General features: G+C 33.3%; 1 protein-coding gene across 4 annotated transcripts in view; it reads left to right on the forward strand.

The window, feature by feature from the left end:
- TBCK (TBC1 domain containing kinase) overlaps window positions 1-13,910 on the forward strand; it is a 209,918-nt gene that overhangs the window by 47,705 nt on the left and 148,303 nt on the right. For all 4 annotated transcript variants that reach the window (XM_061419450.1, XM_061419452.1, XM_061419451.1 and 1 more), the window contains exons 4-6: window positions 3,450-3,564; window positions 5,266-5,339; window positions 10,140-10,281. In XM_061419450.1, coding sequence (XP_061275434.1) covers window positions 3,450-3,564; window positions 5,266-5,339; window positions 10,140-10,281 — 331 coding nt within the window. The remainder of the gene's footprint in view (window positions 1-3,449; window positions 3,565-5,265; window positions 5,340-10,139; window positions 10,282-13,910) is intronic.

Here is a 13,910-nt window from a genome sequence, read left to right on the forward strand (position 1 = left end):
TTATCCTAACTCTCCTTCTGAAGTCCGTTTTCAATTAAACTGTAACATACTGTTATTGAATATATGATGTTTTGCCTTGTTGTTGCATTGTACTTATACTGGCTACTTCAAAATAAGTTTTAAAAGGATTTCATAATTTAAGTTCTTGGCAGTGTTAAAAACAGCTTTAAGAACAAGTAAGTATACAAAATTCCACAAGTATTGATTTCTTTTTCCCACTATAGAAAATAGCATAAGCTTCTTATTCTCTTTTATACTTGTATTTTAAAATAAATTAAAAAATTAAATCATAAGAGTACAACAGGCAGAAAAGCAAATCTGATTTCCTGTCTGATTTAAATTGAAGAATACTGGTTCCATTAACCATAATTCATGTATAGTCTTTAGTAACAGCTAAGAAAAGATGTGTCATGAGCTTCAGCTTTATAATTCTATTTTTAAAAATTGTGTCAGTGTAAATACTTATCAGTTCAGTAATAGCATGAATGTGCTTCTTGACATGCAGGTGTTTTCCAGTTATATCTTAGAATCAGCTAACAAAAGCAGGTAGATTAAGTAGAAGATGTAGTCTTCTGTTTTCAGCTGTTTCAGAACTGGTTTAATAAAAAAGTCATTTTAAAGCTTTGGTTTCAATCTCATGAGAAAGACATCTGTATTGAAATAGTGTGCCACTGAGGTCCCCTAGTGTCGCAGCTGAATATGGCATCAGCTTTTAAGATTTTGTGAAGTGTTCTGTGTGTATGTATGTGTGTGTGAGAGAGAGACAGAGACAGAGAGATACAGAAAGAACAAAGACGAGAGGTTATTACCTGAAAGCTGGCTCAGAACAAATGATCACAGGAAACTATGTTCTTATGTTTTATTTGTTAATCAACCTCAAGGAAAGTTTTCCTTTGTTTTTAACAGGGGAGGGGTTTGCATTCTTTCATGCGCACATTTTTATCAATATTACTGTAGTTGTTTTAAAGTTTGGAATCTTTTCGTTTACATAGTTGGTTTTTATTTTTGTTTTTTGCAGATGTTAATGAAAACTATTAATTCTAAATTGTTCTTGTGCCACAGATTCCTTATTTGCTTAATACTGGCTGTTGTGGTGCTTTAATATGGGAGGAACTATTTGATAAATTAGTTTGTAGATCAGTTTAATAAGCATTCTTTATAAATAGTAAATTCTCTTGTTTTATTTTTTACGTACTTCATGTAGAATATAAACTTATTGCTTTATTTTAAAATATGGCTGACAACCGGAACCTACCAGACATACGAGGGAAGAAATAGTTTGAGAGAAAGAGAGCCGAGGGACAAAAAACAATTTTTTTTAACTTAGCCCAGAGGAAATGAAGATAAACACACTTTTTTGTTTCCTAAATTAAAAATAATTCTAATAATTATCCTCAGAGAGACTCAAAAGAAAAGTAAATTCACAGCCAAAGAATGGGATGTACTGAAAAGGAACAACTAGAGACCAGAAGAGAAATCTTGGAAATTAAATAATAGGCCATGCTCATAGAAAATAAAACATAAAGTTGATAGAATAAATCTAATTTTCATCTGCCCCCTAAGAGTTCTGACTAAAAGATACAGTAGAGGGAGAAAATAATCAAAGATACAACAAATCAACTTTTCCTTGTTAATGATTTTGTCTTAATGGAACATGAATTTTTAGATTGAGAGGACACACCTAATACTTACAAACACAAATTCTCAAATGCCCACACACTGGACATATTGGACTAAAATTTTTATAGGTCTAACAATATGAAGTATAAAAGAATCCTGAAAGCTTCCAAAGAGGAATAACAAGGTATCTACAACAGAATTAAGATCAGACTGATATTTATTACATTTGTCACTATCAATAAAGAACATTTGAAGACAAGAAGAAATTCTATGTTTAAATATAATAGTAAGACATTTTAAGACATGCCATGCTTTAAAATATCTACTCCTACCACCCTTATGAAAAATTTTCTTATGAGTGTATTCTAGCTAAAGAAAAAAGAAACACAAAAATGAGGTATAAAAATGGTGGTAGCTGATGATAATCTTCATGAATACAGTTATAATTATAAAATTATAGCAGCTAGAGTTATAATTATAAAATTATAGTATCTATTAATCCTGATGATGGAGGTATCTTCTGAGAGCTAGGGGTTAAGTTGGCTTAAGTTTTTATTTCCTTCTCTGCTTAGTTCTGCGAATTTTTACTGTACGTAGTGTAGCGGCGTACCAGTTGCTTCCCATCTGTCTGAGAGTAAAAGCCAAAGACCTAAATGGCCTAAAGTGATCTCGCCCTCTGACCTTGCTTCCTCTCTGACCTCATCTCCTCTCAGACCTACCCTTTGCTCACTCTGCTGCGTACACAGTAGCTTCATTTTGATGTTTTTTTCCTCTAATTGTTCCATTTGTTCTTTGTTCTTTTTCTCCTTTTATTCTACCTGCTTTTAGGTTAACTATTTTTAAAATTATTTCATTATGTCTCTGTTATTAGCTTGTTATTTATACCTTTTAAAAATTAATTTAGTAGTTACTCAGATATTAATTTGATTTTTTTAAAGTATGATTTAAAATGTTAAAAAAAATGAGAATAAAAGAAATCTATACCTTAATATTAGTGGTTTGTGGGATTGGGTTTGAACTAATCTCCCCTGCTTTTCTGTATATTCTTCCTAACTTCCTGTATGAATGATGTTTTATTTAAAAAAAAAAAAAAGGAGAGGGAGAGGGAAGGAGAGAGAGAAAGAGGAAGAAACTGGGCGTCCCTATGGAAGTTGGCTTAAGAGAGCATAGGATAAGAAAGAAATATTTGATAAATCATAAATTTCGGACATTACCTTGCAGATTGATTTGGAAAGTAAGCTCATGTCTCTCTGCCATAAAATATAGCTGTTTTTCAGGGACATTGGTGTGTTGTCTTGAGCAGGATCCATGGTTTTCATTGATTTGGTTCTGCCATATATCTGAAATTTCCTGATAATTTGTTAAAGCCCAACCTGCAGAAGGTCATTTGCACCCCACCAATATTAATCCCCCTTCCTGGGGAACGGGACTGCAGTTGGAGTAGTTGTTTGGCAACTGTAGGTTCTTTGTAAGATCAATTCTGCTGTAATTGTAAAATCAAACATGCCTGAGTAGATACTTTAGAAAATGTATAGAGTCTATTTTCTCTGATTAGAGGTGGTACAATAAAAAGAAAACTCTTTGGGAGATTCCCTGGCAGTCCAGGGACTCCATGTTTTCCCTCCTGAGGGCCTGCCCAGGTTGGGGAATGGGAACTAAAATCCCATAAGCTTCATGGTCAAAAAAATAAAATAAAATAAATATATATATGTATGTATATAGGTAGATATTTGAATTTTATCACTGAACCTCATTTTATTTCTTAAAACAGGTTCTATATCTGCTTTGTAATTGATCTATTGATCTGTGACTTTTTGTTTTCTTTGTAGCTATTCAAAAGTTTTGTGCATAGCATTTGAGGTACTTCAGGGCTTGCAGTATATGAATAAACATGGTATAGTACACCGGGCACTGTCTCCTCATAATATCCTTTTGGATCAAAAGGTAATCCTCAATAGTACATTAAATATTTGCTTTTTTATTTCAGGTTGTAGCCTGCTGAAAGAATTAGAATGTCTTAAGAGTATTCATAATGAAAAGATTATATGAACGTAATGTACTTGTGGTTTAAAAAGAAAGTATCTCTAATTATATAAATCATTGTGTCTTTTACATGCACTATTCTTTTTTCCCTGGACTCATTTTCTGTCTTCATGTTTTATTTTTCCTTTCACTCATTTTGTGAAATACACATTGAGACTTCTCAGTCCACTCTCTGTGAATTTGCTTTTATCTTAAAAAAGATTCTCTGACTATTTACATAGAACATTTTTCTCACAGTACAGCTGAATTGTGTTTTCTCCATTTTATTTTTCTTTTCTACTTTCTTTTTTACTGTGTCATTTATTTTCTTTGTTTACCAGCTGTTTGTACGTAGCTTATTTTTTAAATTGGAGTGCTGATTCTCTGCTTGGATTCTTATGGGGGATTAAATAAGAAGCTGCTGCTACTGCTGCTAAGTTGCTTCAGTCATGTCCGACTCTGTGCAACCCCATAGACGGCAGCCCACCAGGCTCCTCTGTCCCTGGGATTTTCCAGGCAAGAACACTGGAGTGGGTTGCCATTTCCTTCTCCAATGCATGAAAGTGAAAAGTGAAAGTGAAGTCACTCAGTCGTGTCCGACTCTTAGCAACCCCATGGACTGCAGCCTACCAGGCTCCTCCATCCATGGGATTTTCCAGGCAAGAGTACTGGAGTGGGTGCCATTGCCTTCTCTGAAATAAGAAGCTAGTCCCCCCCTATTATGGGTATTATGTGAATTATGGGTATTATGTGAATTATGGGTAGCAAGGTGATTTTTTCAAGAATTTTATTATTTTCTTCATAAGCATATAAAATAGTTTGAGGAAACTTTTTCTTGGGAATTATTTTGTGTATTAGTAGGATTTTTGTCTTTCTTCTAGACTTTCAGTATATGCTCTATGATATTAAAAATATAAATAAAATGGTGCTTATAATTTCATGGTTAAGATAATAGAGTAACTAATTGAAATTGTTTTTAAAATATAAATGCTTTGTAATTCTGGGAAATATAGCTCTTAAGAAAAAGAACTTCTAAACTGAAAAAAAAAATTAAGTTCTAAACATCTAAAAGGGGGAAAACTTGAGATTTATATAATGTGCTTTTGCCTTTTAAGACTCTTTTGTGGTATTTATGATTATTCTAAAACAATATAAAAATTGTTGGGAATAAAGCAGATTCACTAATATCTTGATTTGTGAACATACCTTTTCAAGTTAAAAACTTCCATGTCAAGTTTAAATCATAACATTTTGAAGACTTGCAATTCCTGAAAACAATTTATTTTGTGAAAATCAACACAAAATATTCTAAGCAAGGATTCAAGATAACAACATTTTGTTTTTTAAAGGAGCTCAGAAAATACAAGCAGCAACAATTTTTAAGTTTTATTTGTCATTTTGATATATATATAATATATATTGTGTTTGTATATGTTTGTAATGAATATAAAGCAGATGTCAAACACTGACAATTTTTTTAAAAATAAATTTATGATGAAATATAATTTTTCTTAATGTATCTGACTATATGATAGTGTTACTTATAAAATGTATAATCATAATTTTCCCTGCCAATAGTATGAAAATATTTTATGTGATTTTTTTCTTCCTTTGTCATTGTAGGGACATGTTAAATTGGCTAAATTTGGACTTTATCACATGACAGCATATGGTGACGATGTTGATTTCCCAATTGGGTAAGAATATGTTTTGGGTTTTTTTTTTCTTGAGTTCTATCTTAAACTTTCTAATCTTTTATTAAGGGTTTATTTGTTAATTTGTTAATTTTTACATGAAACTACCTTTTTAAAGTTAAAAATATCTTAATTTTCCATATACTTTTAAGAGGAGACAATGAGTTTTTCCCAGCATACAAAAATTCCCTGATATTGATTTTTCATTGAATTAGTAGTGAAGCTAACAGATTATTGAATTTCTTCACTATATATTACAAAAATTAACTTTATTTCATTCAGAATTAGGTAAATTTAAGGCAAAAAGGCTAACAAATGATAATGTGTGTTCCTGAAAAGACTGAGAAAAATCAGTTTCATGTTATTTTCTAGTGTTTTTAATTTAAATCCCTGTTCTCTAAGATATAATTGGATATTAAGCCTCAAGTCAGGTCGCTGTAACTATCAGTAATGGGGTGGATTCTATAACTGAAAGTCTGTATTGTAAGTTTGGAGAGTTTCTTTATATGGAATTCCAGATTTATATTGGCCTCCAAAAAGACAATGAAAGTTTACTTCATCCTGGACTCAATGAAAGCTTTTAATATAGATGTTTGTATTATATTTATTGTGTGGTTGCTTTTTAAATATGTTAATAATATAATACTTTTATAAGTGTTTAATTTTGACCTTATTTTAGGTACATAGAAGTTACAAAATAGTACAAAAATTTCCCATATTGCCTTTACTTAGGGTCCCCAAATGTTAACATTTCACAACTTTTGTTTTCTCTTTCTTTTATCTTATATGTATATGTGTTGTTGTGTATAATATAATTTTTCTGAATTATTTAAGAATTATTAGTGTTATAATGGCCTTTTACCCTTAAATATTTCAGTTTGTAATTTCTGAAGTAAGGAGTTTTCTTTCAGAACCACAAAATAATTGTCAAAATCAGGAAATTAAAGTTGATTTAATACTATTCTTTAAAGACCTTATGAATATTTTTTAATTGCTGTGTGATATGCTTAATGGTATGCATTTGTGTTTTGCTCTTTGGGCCCTCTAAAGTCAGTTTTTGTCACTCTATTATTGGAACTAGTGGTTTGGAATAATGGTGTATGTTTCTGCAGGAAAATATGTTTTAAATTTTTTTTTTAAATTGGAGTATACTTGCTTTACAATGTTGTGTTCATTTCTACTGTATAACTCTGTGAATCAGCTATATGTATACATATATCCTTTCCCTTTTGAGCTTCCCTCCCACCCTCCATTCCACCCATCTAGGTCATCACAAAACACTGAACTGGGCTCCCAGTGCTGTAAAGTAGCTTCCCACTGGCTATCTGCTTTAAACGTAATAGTGAATTGTATCAGTGCTACTCTCTCAATTTGTCCCACCCTTCCCTTCTCTCCCTGTGTCCACAAGCCCATTCATTCTCTATGTCTGCATCTCTATTCCTGCCTTGCAAATAGGTTCATAAAAATGATCTCATTTGTGAATTTTTTTATCTCTATAAGTTAACTTCTAGGTTTCTTACTTAAAATTTTCATTTGTTTGAACATAGCTAATCTTAAATTGTTTAATCATTCCTTCCTTTATTTATTAAGAAAATATTTATTAAACACCTTTTCTTAAGGCTTCTGGATATACAAAAATGGATAAGATAGGTCCCCAACTTCAAGAAGCTCATTATTTAATGGAAAATTTTCTGTTTTGATGACTTACTTATTAATGTGCATGAATTCATAGTTTATAGTTTTGACTACCATGTGGCTGTAGGCAACAAATAGTTGTTCTCACAAGCACAAAAAACAGTATTTTATAAAAATAGCCTGCGCTTTATTTGTTAAAAGAAAACCTTTTCAAATAATAAAATTAAATTTATAGTAAGGCTCTGGTATCTTCATCATGTATGATAATTACCCTTTGAAATAGCTTTTAGGCAGCTGAAGTAAGTGTGATCCTTCATTTTGTCTAAATTTTTATGTGAGAACTCCAAAAACAATACAAGCAAAAATTCCTTTAATTTTTATCTTTCACTTAAAGGTGCTTTAGGTTTTAGTGATGAATAGAAGAAAGGAAGTGATTTTTTTAAAGCATATCAAACATTTTGAAGAGTTACATTTGAATTTAAAATGCTTGGATAGAATTGGTCTCATGTGCCATTTGGTTTGGCTTACTTTGAAGTCTTGGACGCAAAAGTTCTGACCAGAAAGTATCAAAGAGCAAAATGTGAAACCTTAGCCAGGAAAAATAAAGTGATCAAACAGCTAAGTCATGAAAGAAAATATTTACACCAGACGAAGCTTGCAGTTGATTCAAAAGACAAATATTAAGGAACAAAAAAGTAAAACATTAACATCTGTTTCAAAATACTGTAATGAGTTAGAAATTGGACATTCATTTCAGTTGGCCAGTAGCTTAATACCTTGTTAAAACATCAGACAAATGGTGAAAACCACTTGTATTTATCTCACCAGTCATACTCACGGCAGAGTTCTAGTAATTTTCTCTGAGTGTTAAAATGCAGTGCTAAAGAAGAGGCACTTGTTGGAAGGGGATAATCTGTATTAAAAAATAAGCCTAACATTTACTATTTTATTAATTAACTTAACATGTCCTTGATTAAAAAGGAAATTAGAATATTTGAAGCATAAGTCACCTCGGTACTTCCGGAGATCATCAGTCAGAAGTTTTAGATATAGCAGTTTACCTGTAGTAATCCTTGACTTTTCACTACCCATTTTATTATTTCAGAGTTAGATGTGCTGGAAATCAGAATTAAAAATGAACAGTTTGCCTTCTGGATGTATCATGCTAATGATGACAGAAATAAAGCATTGCATTTGTGTCTTTTTTTTCATTTCTATAAAACTTCTTTATGTATTCATGAATATTTGTAACAGTTTTGTGAGAGAGAAATTATTGTTCCTGTTTTACAGAGTAAGAAACCCAAATCACATATAAAATATATGACAGGACTGGAATTAGAATACAGGCTTTATGATATCAGGGTCATTGCTTTTCCACTAGACTTCACTTATCTGAAGAGATTTCACACATTTATTTACAAGAGCAGTATGATCAACTAAGGGTAAAATGGCATCATCGTGCCAATGTTTGTCTATGAAAACGTACCTCAACCTTTTTAGTTATCAAGGAAATACAAATTAAACCTATTGTACAATGGTTTGTGAGTCTCACCCTCAGATGGCCAGATATTAGAAAGTCTGCCACTGCTGTCCAACAAGTGCTGGAGAAGTAAGCAATAGAATCTGTTGTACACCGCTAGTAGGAGTATACACTGGTACAGCCCCTCTCAAGAAGCATTTGGTGTGGTGTTATAAAGTTGAAAGTGCACATGTCTTGTGGCCTAGAAATTCAGTGCTAGGTTTATACTCCTGGGGAGACTTTTGCTAGAAGTGTTGCTACACAACAACATACTATGTGTAGAAACACACATGCTTTTTTTAGCAACATAGTTTATAGTACAAAAAGAAACGAAATAAACGCTCATTGACATCTGAATGAATAATATATTCATAAAACAGACATAAAAATGACTTAAATCTACATACAGCAATGTGAATGGCTCTTTTAAATAAATATTGTTGACTAAAAAAAGCAAATCACAAAGGAATAATGGCAGCATAACTCCAGTACTATAAAGTTCAGATATGTGCTTGACTAAACAATATATTAATGTTTTTTAGGGTTACAAACCTGGTAAAACTGTAAATAAATGGAAGGGAATTATCAACACACAAATCGGGACTTTTAGTGATAATTTCATATTCATTATTTAAACTGGTTGGTAGGTACATGAGTGTTCTTTTAAGCTTTATTCTTTACACCTTATTCATATTTAATAGTCTGTATTTTATATTTACTAAGGCAATTTTTTTAAAAACTTATGTTGGTGAAGGTTAAGGGAAAGAGGCAGTCCTATATACTGCTTATAAGAATATAAATTGCCATAACTTGAAAGGGCAACTTGGAAACACATAAAATTTTAAAATTCATCTACCTTGTGACTTTGTAGTACCATGTCTAGGAATTTGTCTTTCATCTATATATTTATGGGAAATGGGATATCTGTAATATATCCATGTAAGCATTTTAAGTAGTAGTCAACTTCCAAATATCCTCCTTCAGAGTTGTATCACATAAATTAAGTGTATCAATGCAATGAAATTATTGGCAGTTTTCAAAAAGAATGAGACAAATCTATACTTATTTATAAGAATGATCTCTAAAATATATTTTGAGTGAAAAAGAGTACAGAATAGTGCATATACTATACTTCCCTATAGGGCAATGATGACAAACGATCAACTTTATTTGTACATAAATAGTGTGAGTGACTGGAGTACAGAGATTGGAGAGAGTCTTACATTTCAATTTATATGTTTTTACAGATTTTGACATTCCTACTATTCAAAAGAATAAATACTATTTTCAAAGATAAAATTTAAATAAGAGTTAAGTATAAAGAGAAGATAGGCAGTAAGGAAGAAGGAAAAACACCTCGAAATCTGGAAGTCTGAAGGCAATGTGTTAATACAGAGGAAAACAAAGAAAAGAGCTAAAAGCGAGATAGGTTTAACATTCCTTGAGACTCGTATATTTCTTCTTGATTCCTAGACATAAGACCTGTGTTATGGTAGTTAAGAATTCTTCCTAGCAAGAGTTGTTCATTTTATCTCATTGAGCTTTTGTATGGATTATACTGTACTGATAGTAAAAACGTGCCACTACATACCTATTTCCCCCTTTCTAGCTCATGGTAATAAATTTATTCTTAAATTATACCATTTTAGGTATCCATCATACTTGGCACCTGAGGTAATTGCGCAAGGAATTTTCAAAACCAGTGATCATGTGCCAAGTGAAAAACCATTGCCTTCTGGCCCCAAATCAGATGTCTGGTCTCTTGGAATCATTTTGTTTGAGCTCTGTGTGGTATGTATAAAGGAATATTAAACTAATAAAAATAGTGTGTTTATTAGAAAAATATTTTGGGGTAGGAAAGCTATTTAGTAATAGCATCTTTTTATCTTTTTTTTGCAAATTGACTAGATATGAGGATTAAAAGGCTGAAATCTCAATTTGATTTTTTAAAAAATCCCACTTGACAATTTACTTGAATATTATTTTGGTATACCTAGAACTATTTGCCGGAGAAGGCAATGGCACCCCACTCCAGTACTCTTGCCTGGAAAATCCCATGGATGGAGGAGCCTGGTGGGCTGCAGTCCATGGGGTTGCGAAGAGTCGGACACGACTGAGCATTTTCACTTTCCCTTTTCACTTTCATGCATTGGAGAAGGAAATGGCAACCCACTCCAGTGTTCTTGCCTGGAGAATCCCAGGTTCAGGGGAGCCTGGTGGGCTGCTGTCAGTGGGGTCGCACAGAGTCGGACACGACTGAAGCGACTTAGCAGCAGCAGCAGCAGAACTATTTGCACCTGTACTAAGAATTAAAAACTTACACTGTATTAAGTGTAAAAAGCATATTTAGAAACTTTACACTAAAACTGCTTACACATTTCAGTATATTCATGCTCTCTCTCCCATCTGTGGTATTCTTTCTTCCTTAAATACCTTTTCCTCCCCTATTCTGTCTTCAATAATACTCACTTATAAGAGTCGGCTTTTTATGAGGCCTTCCTGAAATATCCTCTATATTTATTTGTGTAATAAAAACTATACAGTTATTGTAAACAAAGGAATTAAAAATGTAGTAGCTTAGAGAGTTCCCTGGTGGTCCAGCTGGTTAAGACTTCAAGCTTCCAATGCAGGGGTCACAAGTTGCATCCCTGGTCAGGGAACAAAGATCCCACGTGCATGCAGCCAAAAAAATAAAATGCCAATATCATCATAATGAAGATTTTTTTAATGCAGTGCCCTAAAGAACACAGATGTTTTTCTCCCTCATGTAACAATCTTCAGAAAGAGTGGGCTCTGTTCCACAATGTCATGCCAAAACTTTGGCTGTCAGGGATCACTCCGAAAGATGCTGCTTTATCCTCCTTTTTAGCCATAAGAAAAGGAGAGGAGTGAATTCTTGGTAACTGTCTTTAAGAAGATGATGTAAAATTTGCAGGCATCAACTCTACTTTTCACTAGTGGCAGTTTACTGATGTGGCCTTAGATAGGTGCCTGATAGATCAGGATGAATTTGGAGAGACAGCTAATATTTTGTTGATTCTGCCTCCAAATACCTGCCATGGTTAGTCTCCGTTTTCTTTATTCTCTTCTATTTTAGCATTTGTTACATGTGCCTACTTGGACAATGAGGTCTTTAGGGGCAGACAATTTTATTGTTTATCTGTTGTTCTGTTTTCCAATGGATTTTTAAAGTATTTTTGAAATATTAACTCATTGATCTTTACCATAGCTAAGGATTAGGATGATATTATTTTCATTTTGTGTGTTTTGTGTACAGAAAAGTAGTAGTAGTAGCAGAAGTAGTAAAGCATAATAGTTAAGAGACAGACTTTCATAGTCAGAACTTGATTTGAAATCTTACGCAACAAAGTATAGTTGTGTGACTTAAGGTAACGTAGCTAATATAGGGTATTATATCACAGTACATAAATGTTAGCTTTTATTATTAACACTTAAATGTTAACAATTACATGGTAGCTTATACATTGGCATTGCTTTTTCTAAGGGAAAATGCCAGACTTGCTGATTCTTTGCTATCCTTTGTCTAGACCATCTTCCTTTTCATTGGTATGAAAATATAGTAAATCTCATTTTTTGTTTAAAATCACAGCCTAATTGAAAATTCTTGTTGGAATGTATGCTGCTGCTGCTGCTAAGTCGCTTCAGTCGTGTCCGACTCTGTGCGATCCCAGAGATGGCAGCCCACCAGGCTCCCCCATCCCTGGGATTCTCCAGGCAAGAACACTGGAGTGGGTTGCCATTTCCTTCTCCAATGCATGAAAGAGAAAAGTGAAAGTGAAGTCTCTCAGTCGTGTCCGATTCTTAGCGGCCCCATGGACCGCAGCCTTCCAAGCTCCTCCATCCATGGGATTTTCCAGGCAAGAGTACTGGAGTGGGGTGCCATTGGCCTTCTCCAATGTAAAGTATACATAAGTGTAAATATGACAAATGTAACTTTTCCTTTTTATTACCATTAATTATATTTAAACTATTTATGATCTGGGTATTTCTTATATGAGTAATTCAGTTCAACAAATGTTATTGAGTATTTACTGTGTGTATAATAATACAACAGGCATAAACTGTGATTAAAATGTATTGTCAAAGAGCCTATGCTGCTGCTGCTGCTGCTGCTGCTAAGTCGCTTCAGTCGTGCCCGACTCTGTGCGACCCCATAAATGGCAGCCCACCAGGCCCTTCTGTACATGGGATTCTCCAGTCAAGAACACTGGAGTGGGGTGCCATTGCCTTCTCCAAAAGAGCCTATAATTAATGCAAATCCATAAACTTTGAAGATAAGCACAAAGAACTGCATGAATTATAAGAAAGGAAATATTAATTCCATAATAGGGGCTTCATGACATTTTAAGAGGTACTCAAAGTTTAGACAGTCCAGTTTTAGAATGATTTGAATCTTCCTCATCAAACCTTTAGATTTCATACAAAATATTAAATATAAATTAATAAGTAAAATGGATAGGAGCCATATCCTAGGAGACTTTGAATGCCATATTGAGAGGATTATATTTATATAAGATAGGGGGGTCATTTAAAGTTTTTAAGCAAGCTGAAATCAAACCTGCAGTTTTAGAAGATTAATTTTTTTAAAGGTGGGTCTTTTTTAATTTAATTATTATTGGAATATAGTGGCTTTACAATGTTGTATTAGTTTCAGGTGTACATCAAAGTGCATTAGTTATACATACACATACATCCACTCTTTTTTAGATACTTTTTGCATATAGATCATTACAGAGTACTGTATACCACTTCCTGTGTTATACAGTAGGTCCTTAATAGTTACCTATTTTAATGGCAACCTACTCCAGTGTTCTTGCCTGGAGGATCCCAGGGACGGTGGAGCCTGGTGGGCTGCTGTCTATGGGGTCGCACAGAGTCGGACACGACTGAAGCATCTTAGCAGCAGCAGCAGCAGCAGCAGCAGCAGTGTGTATAATATATGTCAACCCCAGTATCCCAATTTATCCCTCCCTCCCCTTACCCTCAGAAACCATAAAATTGTTTTCTACATCTGTGACTCTATTTTGTAGATAAATTCATTTGTACCATTTTTTTTTAGGTTCCACATGTAAGCAACATTATACAATATTTATGACTTATTTCACTCAGTATGACAATCTCTAGGTCCATCCATGATGCTGCAGATGGCATTATTTCCTTCTTTTTCATGGCCAAATAATATTTCATTGTACATATTTTCTTTGTATTTCATTGTACCACATCTTCTTTATCCATTCCTCTTTCAGTGGACGTGTAGGTTGCTTCCATGTCCTGTATTGTAAATAATACTGCAATGGACTTTGGGGTGCATGTATCTTTTCAAATTATGGTTTTCCTGGGGTATATGCCCACTTAATCATATGGTAGCTCTATTTTTAGTTGTTTAAGGAACCTCCATA

The sequence above is a fragment of the Bos javanicus genome, chromosome 6 (genome assembly GCF_032452875.1).
Source record: "Bos javanicus breed banteng chromosome 6, ARS-OSU_banteng_1.0, whole genome shotgun sequence".
Lineage (NCBI taxonomy): Eukaryota > Metazoa > Chordata > Mammalia > Artiodactyla > Bovidae > Bos > Bos javanicus.